Source organism: Phacochoerus africanus, chromosome 3, assembly GCF_016906955.1.
Source record: "Phacochoerus africanus isolate WHEZ1 chromosome 3, ROS_Pafr_v1, whole genome shotgun sequence".
NCBI classification, from domain to species: Eukaryota; Metazoa; Chordata; class Mammalia; order Artiodactyla; family Suidae; genus Phacochoerus; species Phacochoerus africanus.
Window position 1 is genome coordinate 185,605,240 of NC_062546.1, and position 13,693 is coordinate 185,618,932.

At 55.7% G+C, this 13,693-nt stretch overlaps 1 protein-coding gene across 10 annotated transcripts in view; it reads right to left on the minus strand.

The window, feature by feature from the left end:
* TNS1 (tensin 1) overlaps window positions 1–13,693 on the minus strand; it is a 209,405-nt gene that overhangs the window by 95,968 nt on the left and 99,744 nt on the right. For 9 of the 10 annotated variants that reach the window (XM_047773462.1, XM_047773460.1, XM_047773459.1 and 6 more), the window contains 5 exons: window positions 13,498–13,539; window positions 12,439–12,489; window positions 5,786–5,835; window positions 3,356–3,527; window positions 350–400 (listed from right to left, as the gene is read on the minus strand). In XM_047773462.1, coding sequence (XP_047629418.1) covers window positions 350–400; window positions 3,356–3,527; window positions 5,786–5,835; window positions 12,439–12,489; window positions 13,498–13,539 — 366 coding nt within the window. Of the gene's footprint in view, window positions 1–349; window positions 401–3,355; window positions 3,528–5,785; window positions 5,836–7,598; window positions 7,904–12,438; window positions 12,490–13,497; window positions 13,540–13,693 lie in introns of those variants that run through there. The other variant, XM_047773466.1, reaches the window with a different exon arrangement.

Sequence of the window (13,693 nt, forward strand, 5' to 3'; positions counted from 1 at the left end):
TGGAAGAAAGCTGGCTATAGGTAGGTCTGCGCTGGCAAGTCGTGGCCAGTTTCAATCCAGACTACTTTTCAATAAGACTAAATATCTCACAGCTCCAGCTGCACCCCAGAGACCCTGTGCACCCACCGGAGGCAGACCTGGGGGGAAATCACAGCACTGAGCTTTGCTTTCTGTCATTTGAATTACAGAAACAACAAATGTATTCTTTCCTCTTTCCCAAGTAGAAGATAGCACTGTAACTTCAAAGGGGCCTTGCAAACCGTCACAGCGCTCGCCCCCTGATTCTAATGCGGGAACCTCGGCATCAGCGAGCGCACCTGTCCCCTCCCCCACACAGCCATGGGCTCACCTTGGCGTGGAGCCTCGTGATGTCAGGTCTCCGCTCAGAGAGGTTGAAAAGCTGAGGGAGGAAAAGGAAGACATTGTGAGAAGACAAGCCCTCTCCCTTTCTCTGTCCCCTCCACCCCCCACTGGAAATTCTACCCATACTCGAGCAACCATGGGGTCCCATCAGATACGCACTGACCGACAGGAACACGGGTTCTCAGAATAAGGATGGAGAGAGAAGTATGTAGACAGTCCGCTCTGGCAGAGCGGACATCCTGAACTGAAGATGAGAAGAGGACAGAACCCATCTCAGGTCCCACGTGCCACCCCCAGGTGGGCATCTCTCCACACGGAATGGGAATCCAGTGGAGTCAAACCATAAGCATGTGGTCCTGCTTATTGCCTCTAGAAGCTCAGCCCCATTTCGATTTTAGAAGCTCACCCCCGCTCCCTGAAGATGCAACTGCTCTGTGGTCAGACGCTCTCCCTCAGAGGGTGCAAACCATGCTGGGTAGGACCTCTCAGACCCTTGACCCTCCTCTCTCAGCAGATGCCCCCCCCCGCCCCCCAACACCTGATCACATGCCACAGGAAACCCCCAATCTCTGCACAACTCCCCACATCCACCTCGTGGCCTGGGAAACTCAAAGACGCTTATGATGTCTCCTGGGGAGAGAAGAGGACCACAGGATCTGGAATGGGCAGGACGGAGGGAGGGAGGCACGGCAGAGACCCAGGGAATCCTGTCCTCCTGAAATCGGAAGCCATCTAAGATCCTGCCAGACGGCTTCTGGTCCACCGTCAAGCCCGGTAAAGGAACGCACTTAACAATGTTGCCGTTAGCAACAATGCCATTAACAACAGCTACCACTTGAGAGTCCACAGCCTGCCAGGCTGCACAAAGGACTTTGCATCTACCAGCTGCCTTCACTCTCTCCCCAGCCGCAGAGGTGGGGAGTGTAACTAGACCCATTTTACAGATGGAGATCCTAAGGCTCAGTGAGGCTAAGTGCCAAGAGCAGATAGCTGGTAAGAGCGGAGCCAGCATTCCAACCCAGAAACTGCTGATGTTTAAAGCCAGACTCTTGGAGTTCCCGTCGTGGCGCAGTGGTTAACGAATCCAACTAGGAACCATGAGATTGCGGGTTCGATCCCTGGCCTTGCTCAGTGGGTTAAGGATCCGGCGTTGCCATGAGCTGTGGTGTAGGTTGCAGACACGGCTTGGATCCTGTGTTGCTGTGGCTCTGGCGTAGGCCGGTGGCTATAGCTCCAATTCGACCCCTAGCCTGGGAACCTCCATATGGTGCAGAAGTGGCCCAAGAAATGGCAAAAAGACAAAAAAATAAATAAATAAATAAAATAAAAAAATTTAAAAATTAATAAAGCCAGACTCTTAACAATGCCCAACGTAGCTGACAGATGGGCCTTGGAGGAGGGCTGAATAGTGTCCCACAAAAATCCACGTCCACCCGGAACTTCAGAATGTGACCTTATTTGGAAATAGGTCCTTTGCTGATGTAAGTAGTCAAGGATCTGGTGATGAGATCATCCTGGATTGAGGGTGGGCCCCAAATCCAATGGCTGGTATCCTTATAAGAAGAGAAGCGGACACACAGACACAGGAAAGGAGGAAGGTCATGTGATGACAGAGGCAGAGCCTGGAGCAAGGCCACACAAGCCGAGGGGCTGCCAGAAGGTGGGAAGAGGCAAGGCGGGAGGCTCCCCTGTGGGACTCAGAGAGAGCGGAGCCCTGCTGACACCTCGATTTGGACCTTGAGCTTCCAGAACTGTGAGAAAATAAATTTTGTTGTTTTAAGCCACCTAACTTGTGGTCCTTAGTTACAGCAGCCCTAGGGACCTAATGCAGCCGCCACACCCGACCTCTGCTCAGCCATCCCCGGGCAGCCCTTCATGGTGGCACACCTAGTCCGTGGTCCAGCCCACACACACCTCCCTGTAAAGTGGCCCTGAGCCCTCCTCTGGGACCAAGATAGGTCCAATCCCCCAGGCCAGGTTCTCTGACATTAGAGACCACAGGGACCACCTCCTCCACCTGGATCAGGTGAGTCTCCTGAGCCAGGTACGACCCAGGTGTCAGCAGCACAAGGTCCCTCAAGATGCACTCTGCCACACTCTGCCTAGACTTCTCAGAGATGCTGACAGGGTGACACGTCTGCCACTTCCTGACGCTGTGACTCTGGGCTCTCACAGAACAGCTTCTAGAGCTGTTGTGATGTGAAAGATGTGGAAAGGGGTTAGAACAGGGGCTGGCTCGTCACAAGCACTCAACAACGTGAGATTTTATTGTTATTCTCTCCTCCTGGTCAGCATACACATGTACACACACACACACACACCCCACATGAACACACACACACACATCCCACAAGTACACACAAACACGCATCCCACAAGTACACACACACGCACACCCCACATGCACACCCACACCCCACATGCACACACACATCCCACATGAACACACACATACATATCCCACATGTTCATGCACACACACATCCTACATGTGCGTGTGTGCACATGCACACACACATCTCACATGCAGACACACACACATCCCACAAGTACACACACACATGCAACCCATATGTACACACACGCACACACATCCCACACGTGCATGCACACACACACCCCACATGCACACACACATACATATCCCACATTTCATGCACACACACATCCTACATGTGCATGTGCGCACACACACACACATCTCACATGCACACACACACACATCCCACATGCACATACACACATCCCACAAATGTGCACGCACTTGAGCGTGTACACACACACAACTTGGCTCCAGATGCTGCATCCCAGCTGCAGAAACACTCCTTAGAGTAGAACTAGGCTGGAGAGTGAGTGAATTCTAAGCCACGACAGATGCCCGGGGCCAAAGGCAGGTGAAGGAAAAGCTGGCACAGGGCGGGTGGACCATGAGGAGGTGGCAAGCAGAAAGGACAGGGACACTGGGCCAGCGGGCAAGGGGCCCCATCCTCACCAGGTAGTTGCCTCCATGTTTGGACTTTAGCATCTGGGCCACCTCGCGGAGGTTGCTGCGGAAGTTGTCCTCATTGGCTGTGCTGGGGAAGGAGACGGCGATAATCCGCTCCGTGACGTACACCAGGTCCAGCTCACAGCTGTCCTCCGTGGTCCGGCTCACACTCATGTTTCTGGGCAGACAGCAGGCAGAGGGGGGTCTAATCGGAATCCAGGCCCCCCCAGGACCAGGTCCAGGTATATCCGCACCCCCTACACACCACGCATCTCCCCCAAACCCAACCCAGGGGAATAGGCTGCTCTCTGACCCAGAGCCGAGGCCACAGGCGTCCCCTGGCAAGGCCCGTGCATCCAGCAAGGCCAGTCTGGGCGCGTCAGAGAGAACAGAGCGGGGCAGGAACTGGCAAGGATCTCTGGCCATTTCAGAACCAAAGAGTGATGACACCAGTTCTAGGTGCTCATCAGTCCTGTTGGCACTGCTTCAACCTGTGATCCCAGAGGTGAGAGCCAGGGCCAGAACCAGCCAGGAACCCAGGGGTCCAGCTCAACCTCCCAACATACTGCGGCTGCCTGGTCTGGCAGAAGTCTCTTGAAGGATCCCCGGACAGCTCCGTAAGAGGAAGGAGGGCCTGAACGGAGTGCTCTCCCATCCGGGAGCTGACTTATTGCTGCTCTCCCCTCGCTCTGAGCTGTGGCGTGGGCGGGAGGCCCCTCAAGGGAAGGGGCAGCTCAGGTGACACGCTCACCTGGGCTCAGGTAGGCCAGACCACAGCGCACATTCCAGCCTTCCCAGAGGCAGGCTGACTCCTGCCTTTGGTTCTCTGGCTCTCTCCCCACCTTTGGCAGTTCCTACCGCCTCCCAGGGCTGCTTCCTGCCGGTGACCTCCTGATTTCTAAAGGCCCAAGAAGCAGACGGGGCTGCTGCCCTAGCAAGGAGTCCCCAGACATCCCAGTGCCATCTAGGCTCCTCAGAGAGGTGGGGAACCCTCGGGCTGGGCACTCGGGAGGGAGGCGGGGGCTCACACCTGTACGCCTCGCCAAGCTGCTCCTCCAGGGGAGGGTCCAGGGTGCCCATTGGGGAGCCCAAGGGAAGGGGAAATGGGTCCCGGGACACTGCATTCCATTCTGAAGCCCCCACAGCTTCCAAGGGCCCCTGGCACCCTCCCCTTATCACCCCATCACCAGCATCCTGGGTCCGGCCTCCTCCCTCCACCCAAGGTGGACAACACCCACAGTTCAAGTCGGTAGCCTTTCACTACTGCGGGCTCAAGCGGCAGCTGAAGGAGCAGTGGGAGGAGCACGACCCGGGTGTTTCAAACTGACCGGGCGCGCTGGGGACACCAAGAAGCGAGACAGAATCTAGATCGCCACCAGGATTAACTCTGAGCCCAACTGTGTAGGGGAGCTTGGAGACAGGGGGAGCCAACGGTGACATACAGCCTCTCCATGATTTCAATGACAAGGACCCAGGGGTAGAGGGGCCAGGGGGCTGGGAGCCCACTTTGAATTTGATCTCTGGGTCCTGGCCATTCTTGTCAGGTTAGACACACTTTTCACCGCAGCCTTTGGGGGCGGGGCTCCTACTCAAGGCAGAACAGCGCCACCACCTGGACAACCTCAGCATTGCACGCTGCACCCACCCACCCCAATATGATTCTTGTCCAGGGGAAGACAGGGTCCTCTAAAGGGGCCCTCCAGTCTCTGTGGGTAGGTGGCAGCTGGACTACAACCCCCTGACAGCTTCAGCTACACACCAGGCCCTCTCTGGCTGGGGCTTTATTCCCGGAGCCAGTGTCTCACTCATCTCGGGAGCCTCAGGGGTAAAGGGGAGGCAGAGAGGGAAGGGCACAAGTCAGAAAACCAGAGAACCTGGACACAGGAGAAGGAGACTCTGAACGAGCAAGGCATCAAGTCCCCTGTGCCTGCCTTTCCCCAGCCCCCAGCAGCCCAGCCAGACTGAGAACCTTCCTTTTATAAGTGACCCTCTGACATCAGAAACCTCTGCCTGTTGAGAGGACTGGGATCTAGCACAGGCCCATGTCAGCCACGCCTGAATGCAAACCCTAGTGCTTCCTCTTGGTGATTGCAGGACCTCTAACAAGCCACTTCACCCCCCTGAGACTCAGTTTCTTCATCTGCCTAGTGGGATAAAACACTTACCTTGCAGGATTGTTGCAAGGACCAGATGAGATCATGCAGGTTAAATAGAGAATCCAGCTCAAAGCCTGGCTTCAAACTAGAACTCAAAACATGACCATTTCCCAGTGGCATCTCCCTGCATCCCCTTGCTATGGTTTTCGCATCTGCTGCATTCCCTACCCAGTGGCTTTGTGACTTCCATCTCGGAGTCCCAAAGGCATGACTTGCTGAGAACATGCTCACTGACTTCACTGCCTGCACCCCACCCCCGGCCCCCCATAGACGGGCATACCTGATGGGCTGGGGATGGGCCTGGACACTTGGCGTGACTCTGGTGGAGCCCTGGGAAAGAGAAGAGAAGCAACATTAGGGTGGAGGCTGGCCGGACGACAGGAGAGCAGCAGAGAGCTGTCCACGAGAGCAGTCAGGGCCACGGGCAAACACAGATTTCCTCTCCTGCCTCTGCCAACATTCCAGCCCAGGCACCCTAAAGCCTCAGCAACACAGCAACCCAAAGCCAAAAGCAATCAATGCCAAGCCCATGTGAGCGAGCCTGTGTGCCTGTGAGCCCCCAAGGGAAGGGCTTTCCTTCCCCGGGCAAGAAGAAATCTCGAACACTGAGAAACTACGGCCTGGGCTGGTGCCATCTGCCCTGAGTGCACATTCAATAAAACAGTTACTCAACTGATTCCATCTTGGTTCCCTGGACTTTGGAATAGTAACCCCAAGTGGAGGATAGAGATGGTAAGTGTGGGTTTTTTTCTTTTCTTTTTCTTTTTGTCTTTTTAGGGCCACACCCTCGGCGTATGGAAATTCCCAGGCTAGGAGGTGAATTGGAGCTGAGCTGCCGCCACAGCCACAGTCACAGCAACACCAGATCTGAGCCACGTCTGCGACTACACCACAGCTCACAACAACGTCAGATCCTTAACCCACTGAGCAAGACCAGGGATCGAATCCGCATCCTCATGGATACTAGTTGAGTTCATTACCACTGAGCCACAGTGGGACTCCTAGAGATGGTAAGCATGAAAGAAGGAAAGATGGGAGCGCTGGCACCCCTCTGCCCAGCTCTGAACATTTCTCCTCCAACCACCAGCAGCCCCTACGCCTCTCCGTTAAAGCAGCAACACCGGTCATTCAATCCAAAGTTTTGAGACAAGAAGCAGCTGGGCGTGGCATGTACCATCTGAGATCAGGGCTAGACAGCAAATCATGTTTCTGAGGACTCACTGCTCCTTGTCTGTTATCCTAACCTGCTCCCACCTCTAGGGTTGCTAACTTGTAGAAAAGTAGGCAAATGGACCCAAGCTAGTATCCAAAACACCCCAGGGCAACCTGATGGCACATGATGAAAGCGCGAGATCCAGTTCAGAGTCCCACAGCATCCTGCTGGGCAGCCTTGAGATTAACTGAATGCTCTGAGCCTTTGTAATATCGTAAGTAAGATGGGATGATCCTTATGAGCTTGTGTGAAGAGTAAAAGGAATTATACGTGAGTTCCCATCGTGGCGCAGCAGAAACAAATCTGACCAGTATCCATGAGGATACAGGTTCGATCCCTGGTCTCGCTCAGTGGGCTAAGGATACAGCGTTGCCATGAGCTGTGGTAAAGGTGCAGATGCAGCTCGGGTCCCACATTGCTGTGGCTGTTGGGTAGGCCAGCAGCCGCAGCTCCGATGTGACCCCTAGCCTGGGAACTACCATATGCCGCACCTGTGGCCCTAAAGAAAAGCAAAAAAAAAAAAAAAAAAAAGGAATTATGCACATAAGGCGCTTACATGTTGTTGTTACTGTTACTACATCAAGTACAATTAAAAGGGGAAAGATACAAACACAACATTCACTCCTATGGAAAAGCAAAGCCCTGCATCAACAGCTGCCCCCCCCACCCCCGATCCTTTTCAGCCACCTCACTCGATGCAGAATCTGACACCCAACCTGTCCATTCCCAGGCCCAGCCAGAGTCCTCTGAATTCAATGGTACTCTTCAGACAAACTCCCCGAAACTGGCCTTCCCTGACCATCAAGTTGCATCCACATCTTGGAAGAGGCTGGACCACAGTCCACCAAGGAGAGGAGAAACCGAAGCCACAGTGACTCACCCCCAAGTCCTGATGCCTGGCAGAGTTCACCCTCAGGCTCCGGGCTGGACCCCTGGAGCCCCGAGAAGAGAAGCCCCCTTCAGCCATCTCCAGGCCCGGAAGCACCTACGAGGTGGGGGCGAGTGGGCTGTACAGCCCAGCTCCCAACTGAGCCCCAAGTCAGGGCAGCCCTGCTCAGAAAAGGGTTCTCCATCCAGCCTCTGGTCAGAGGCTGCGGCCAGAGTCCCCTCTGCCTGGGCGGCCGCCCAGCTCTGAACAGCTCAGCCTTGGACGAAGCAGCAGGAGGAAACAGCCAAGTGGGGCTGTCGGGGCGGAAAGTTTCTCTGTCGCCACAGCTCTCCTGGCCCTGAGGACTTGGGTTGGCATGAGTCAGGCTTTGGGGGTGGAGGAGGTGCGAGGGAGGGGGCGGTAAGGAGAGGTTGAGCTGTATTTGGTTTTCAAGACCCAAACCAGGCTGTTTCAAAACGACCCACCCAGAGGGACGCAGAAACCCAACACTCCATCCGTCTCCATTCTGCTGATCCCTGATGAGGAGCCACTGAAACTCCCCAGGCCCCAGGCCCTGCTCCAGGCCCTGGGGCCACCCTGCTATAAATAGCCCCTCGGGTTCCGGCGACTGCTTGATCCACAGCCATGTTTGGAGGAGGCCACCACAGCTGCTTCGAACAACTGGAAGCCACCACCAGAGCCAAGGCTGGAGGTGTGGCCAGGACCACGGGGCCAGGCTTAGGGAGCCTCAGGGAGACAATGGGATATTGAGACGGGCTTGGCAAGGGGACCTGGGAGCCGATGGGAGCCTAGGGGAGCCTCCACGGCCACAGGGGCGAGAAGGATGCGCAGGGCGGGAGCGCCGGCTCCTGCTTCCCCACCCCTCTCCTTGATGTTACAACACTCCACATTCCTCCGCCTCCCCACCCCAAAAAAGCCAAGGAAGATAAATAAAAACTTGGCCCCAACCAAGTCTGGCCACGGCCACACTGCCTCCAGAGGTGATAAGACAAAGTCCAAGCCGGCTCTGCTCTGCCGAGCCAGCCAGGGAAGGGGAGGCCGGGGAGGAAGCTGCCCTGGACGGTGACCCCAGCGGGGAGGATGGAGATGAACAGCTGGAGGGTCATCTCCCGATGAATCACTGGGCCGCCCCCTAACTGACAGGGCTTCCTGTTTTCTGCAAAGTTTGGGGGCATGTGACACTCGCTAGCAGAAAGCAGACGTGCACAGGTAACACGTCCGAGGGTTGGTGGCAGAGTCACAGGGAGAACCGGGGAACCACCAAGGGGCTGGGGGCGGGGGCACATGAGCAACACAACCTGACGCTCCAAGAAATACAATGACCTCACACACGCCAGGCGAGAGACAGCGCCTCCTGCGGCTGCCTAATCCCGAGGGCCTTTCTCAAGAGGGACGCGGGCCTCTCTGCTCCCCATCATCATGCACACGGAGTGCCACCAGCCGTGCGCGAGGTCCCTACGGTCTGTGAAGGCAGGTGCTCCTCCACGGAGCCAGGGTGAGAAGCAGCCACTTGGTCTCATTGACCCATCTGTCAATGGGTACAGCAGAGTCTCGGGTGATTTCTGTGTTCCATTTAGAGCCTCTGGGAAAAACTACCGGAGGGCTTTGTAAAGAGTACTGGAAAGAGTTTATTTCATCAAGGCAAGCAAGCTCTCTGGCTGCCTGTAATCCCATTCCTTTCCTCACTGGGGCTCTCAAAGCCCTTTATACACTCAGCTTTGAACTTCCCTATCCTTCCCCAGACAGGGATGGATAATAGGACTTTTGATCCACCTCCCTAGGCACCAAGAATCTGCCCTATCGTCATCACCAACACACAGTCTTTCCTCTGCTTAAAAGACACTGGGAAAGGAAATTCCACAGCCTTCCCCAAACAGTGTCTTACTTCTCTTATTATCGGGCAGTTCCTCCTGGTATCTAACCCTCACCCTTCCTGCTGCAGATTCAGCGAACTCTGTTGGCCTTGGTCCTCGCTGCAGGCGAGAGCTGCTGACCACTGCTCAGACACTCCAGGGCAGCTCAAGATCCATGTCCCCACCCCTCCGGCTCCATTTTTCACCCTCTTCTTCCCCACCATGCAGCAACAGCGGGAACCCCAGGATCTGGGTGGGGTTGGTTTGGAGCAACGACTGCGTGGGAAGAGTCCTGCCTTCCTTTGAGGTCCACAGACCAAACACAACAGCCCTGGACCAAAAGAAAAGCTGTTTCCTGAGCCCCAGTCCCCAGGGGGCACAGTTGGGAGGAGGGTCTGGAAGCGACACCCGGAGCCACGTCAGGCAGCCAGAGACTGGTGACCAGTCTATGACAGGCGCCCTTCCCATCCCTGTGTCTCCTCTGGGGGCTGTGGCCACCCCCACCCCTCTGCACCAGCCCCTCCAGCCCCTCCAGCCACACCTCTTCCTCTGTCCTTCCTGCCCACCAGCCCGGATTTTTCCAAAACAAAGTGCGACACAGCACACCAGCCACAAACTGCAACACATCAACCTCGTTGGAGGAAAACAGCCATTCCTACCCTGTGAGTCCCGGGCCGAGGGCCAGAGACAGGAAAACAGCTCAACAAACAGGCACATTATCACAGCAGCAGGCCCAGGGCAGCAACCACGCTGCCTTGAAAACGGGTGTCCTCACCCGGGGATGACTACAGGAGAGCCTAGTGGCTGGGTAGGGGACTGATTCAGGGACCTTGGGGTCGCCCAACCTGGAACAGGTGTCTGAGAATCTCAAAAGGTACGTTTGCTCTCCCTCTTTGCAGTGCCAGGGCCATTCTGGAATTTGCTCACTTGCTTATTAGCCTTGGAGGAACTTCAACTAAACTAACTAGACCCAAATTCATTTTGTCCCTCCTCCCATATCCAGATATGGCACCACCACCCCCCACCCCTGACACACACAGACACACACACTTTCAGCCCAGATCAACAGAATCTTCTCAAAAAAAAAAAAAAAAAAAAAGCCCCTAATCGCAACTAAGCGGCAACCTCTTTCTTCCCCAAGACCAAGATCATACACACCCTCACGTCAAAAAGTTCTTCTTGATGTCTACCTTCACTCTCTCTTGCTGCAGCTTTACCTTGTAGGATCTGCCCGGCCCTGGCTGGGGTTGTAAGGTGCAGCCGTTCTAGGACTGGGCTAGACCATTGGCTCAGAGGCTTAGTTCAGATATCATCAGCCACCCTGTCTCCCGGTCAATGGTCAGGAGTCCTGGAAACTCCAGATCCAGGCAGTGGTTCCAAGATGGGATGGAGAAGACATTTCATGGAGTCAGTGGGCCCCTCCAAGCCTCTGGTTCCTCATCTATAAAATGCGGCCACACCATCTGCCACAGCAAGACGTCACGTGGATCAAAAAATACCCAGCCCAGCTCCTGGCCCTTAGCCAAAATAACAGCAAGAAGAATGGCCAAGATTTACTGAGCACCTATTATATGCTCTGTGTGTATCAAGCTAGTTAATCCTTAGCAGGAGGTACACAAAAGATTAATTTCTCCCCTGCACCCCAGCCCCAGAAATGTCACAAACTCAGACAAGTGTCCCTCCCCAGCATGTGCATCTGTGCCCGGGGGGGCCCCCCCCCGCACATACCTTGAACAGAGCCTTCCCCACTAATTTGAGAGGCATTGTCCTCTCTCCTCCCGGACACCTCCGGGACGCCTCCGACTTGCAGGGCTGGCCTCGCAGGGCTGGCCCAGGGCAATGTGGCCAGGTGGTGGGCTCACCACAGACAGAAGTGCGGCTGCTTGCAGGAGCCCAGAGCCTCCCTCCCAGGCCCTCCCCGCGGTGGGTCAGGCAGCTGTCAGATGATAGGGCCTCAAGCCATCAACAGCTCCCCCTGTGCCAACCGCCAAAACCACTCCCTGTTCCTCTGCTGATCAGGGCGGGTGAGGATGGAGAGGCCAGCAGAGGGGCGAACTGTCAGAGAAGGGTGGGGAAGAAAGAGAAGGGCCGCCCCCCCTTTGCCGGGCATTGGCCCCTGGAGTGTGAAGACAAGCCCAGACACGAGCATGGCTCAAAGTAGGGCCCAGGGAAGCCCCTCTTTCCTTCCCTGGGGTCCGTGTGCATAAGGAATCTGCCCACCATCCTCCACCAAAACACAGGGCAGGAGGAGCTTCACGAGACCAACCAGTTCAGTTCCAGCTTCCTCCTGAATCAATGCATTTAGGCCATTTTCTTTCTTTCTTTCTTTCTTTTTTTTTTAGGGCTGTACCCACGGCATATGGAAATTCCCAGTCTAGGGGTCCAAATGGAGCTGCAGCTGCTGGCCTACACCACAGCCACAGCAACGCTGGATCTGAGCCTCATCTTTGACCTACACCACAGCTTACGGCAATGCCAGATCCTGAACCCACTGAGTGAGGCCAGGGATCGAGCCCACATCCTCATAGATACTAGTCAGGTTCATTACCGCTGAGCCACAGTGGAAACTCTTAGGCCATTTTCAAAGCCTCCTCTCTCCAGAGATGCAGGGCCTGCAATTCCCCAAGGGCTGATGAGCCCCCAGGAGTCCCTCTTCATCTCTGCCCTTCGTCCCTCTTGCTGCAGTATTGCCCTTTCCCCTTGTCCTTCCTGGTGACTGCTCACCGTCCAGCCAGGCCTCGCACAACCCCCACCCTGCAGCACTCAGCTCTGCCTCAGTGGCAGACTCTGGATCCAGCTGATCAGGAGGCCAAAGTCAAGACTGAGGCTCAGGACCTAAGTCATGGAGCCTGCTCACCCTCCCAGCCCCTCTCCTGGCGCAGGTATGGCCTGCCTGTAAGACACCATCCACCTCCCCCAGCCCCCCCGGGGGCACCAGGGACCCCCCACATCTTTCTCCTCCCTCTCCTCATACTTACGTCTTCCTCAAGGTTTTTCCGTGTGTTCCCACCCCGGAAGGCTCCTTCTCCCTGGAAACAAAGAAAAGGCAGAGAGGGGAGTCAAGGGGAGTCATCAAAAGATGCCAGGTCTTGGAGGAGTTCCCATCATGGCGCAGTGGAAATGAATCCGGCTAGGAACCATGAGGTAGTGGGTTCAATCCCCGGTCTCGCTCAGTGGGTTAAGGATCCGGCGTTGCCATGAACTGTGGTGTAGGTTGCAGACACAGCTCAGATCTTGCATTGCTGTGGCTCTGGTGTAGGCCGGCAGCTATAGCTCTGATTAGACCCTCAGCCTGGGAACCTCCATATGCCTCGAGTGCAGGCCTAAGAGAAAAAAAAAAAAAAAAAGATGCCAGGTCTTTCACCTGCTGGGTGTGGCAGTGGTGGGAGTGAGGGCTTGGCAGAAGTGCCTGGGAGGGGGGCTTAGCTGTTTGTGTCTTTGTCCGCAAAGAGCCCTGCAGCGCTGACCACACCCTCTCATTTGTGTCTCTCCTGGGGGAAGATGTTATTATTCCCATTTTGCAGACAGGAAAACTGAGGCACAGACAAGCTCGGGACTTGCCTACAGTCTCACAAACAGGGCTGTGGAAGAGTTAGGATGGGAACCAAGGCCTCCATCTCCAAGGCCTCCATCTCCAAGCCCATGATGGCTCACCAGTGCCAGCCTTGGTTTCCCCACCACGGGACCCACCCACTTCCTTCCCTCCTCCTCCAAGCAGCCTTGAGGGAACTCTCTTCTGCCTGGCTTTCTCGCATTCTACATATTTAATAAAGAAGCCACTTTATTTAACCACCGGCCTCTCCCTCCCCACCCACCTAGTTGCCCAGCAATCCATTGCCAAACACAGGGGGATGGTCAGATGTCCGGCTCTCAACGTCACCCATGTCCCCACCCTTCCCTCCAGTTCCCCAAATCTGCTCCAGAAAGATGTCCCCCCACATACACATATATCTGTTCACTTCCCCCGCATCTTCCTTCTGCTTTTCCGGCCTCGCCAGGCCGTTCCCGGCCACCCCACCTCGCCCACTGTCACTCACCTTGTCCACTACATTCTTGGGGGCAGTCTCAGTGTTGATGGGCTGTGGGCAGAGGGAGAAAACAGCGTGAGGCCTCCGGGCAAACACCCGCAGGCTGGCTCTCTCCCCAGAGCTGGTGGCCGAGCTGGGCAGAAGTTTCCCGAGACAGCACCGATGGCGCCAACCTAAGTCTCAGACACAATATGCTCACCCCAAG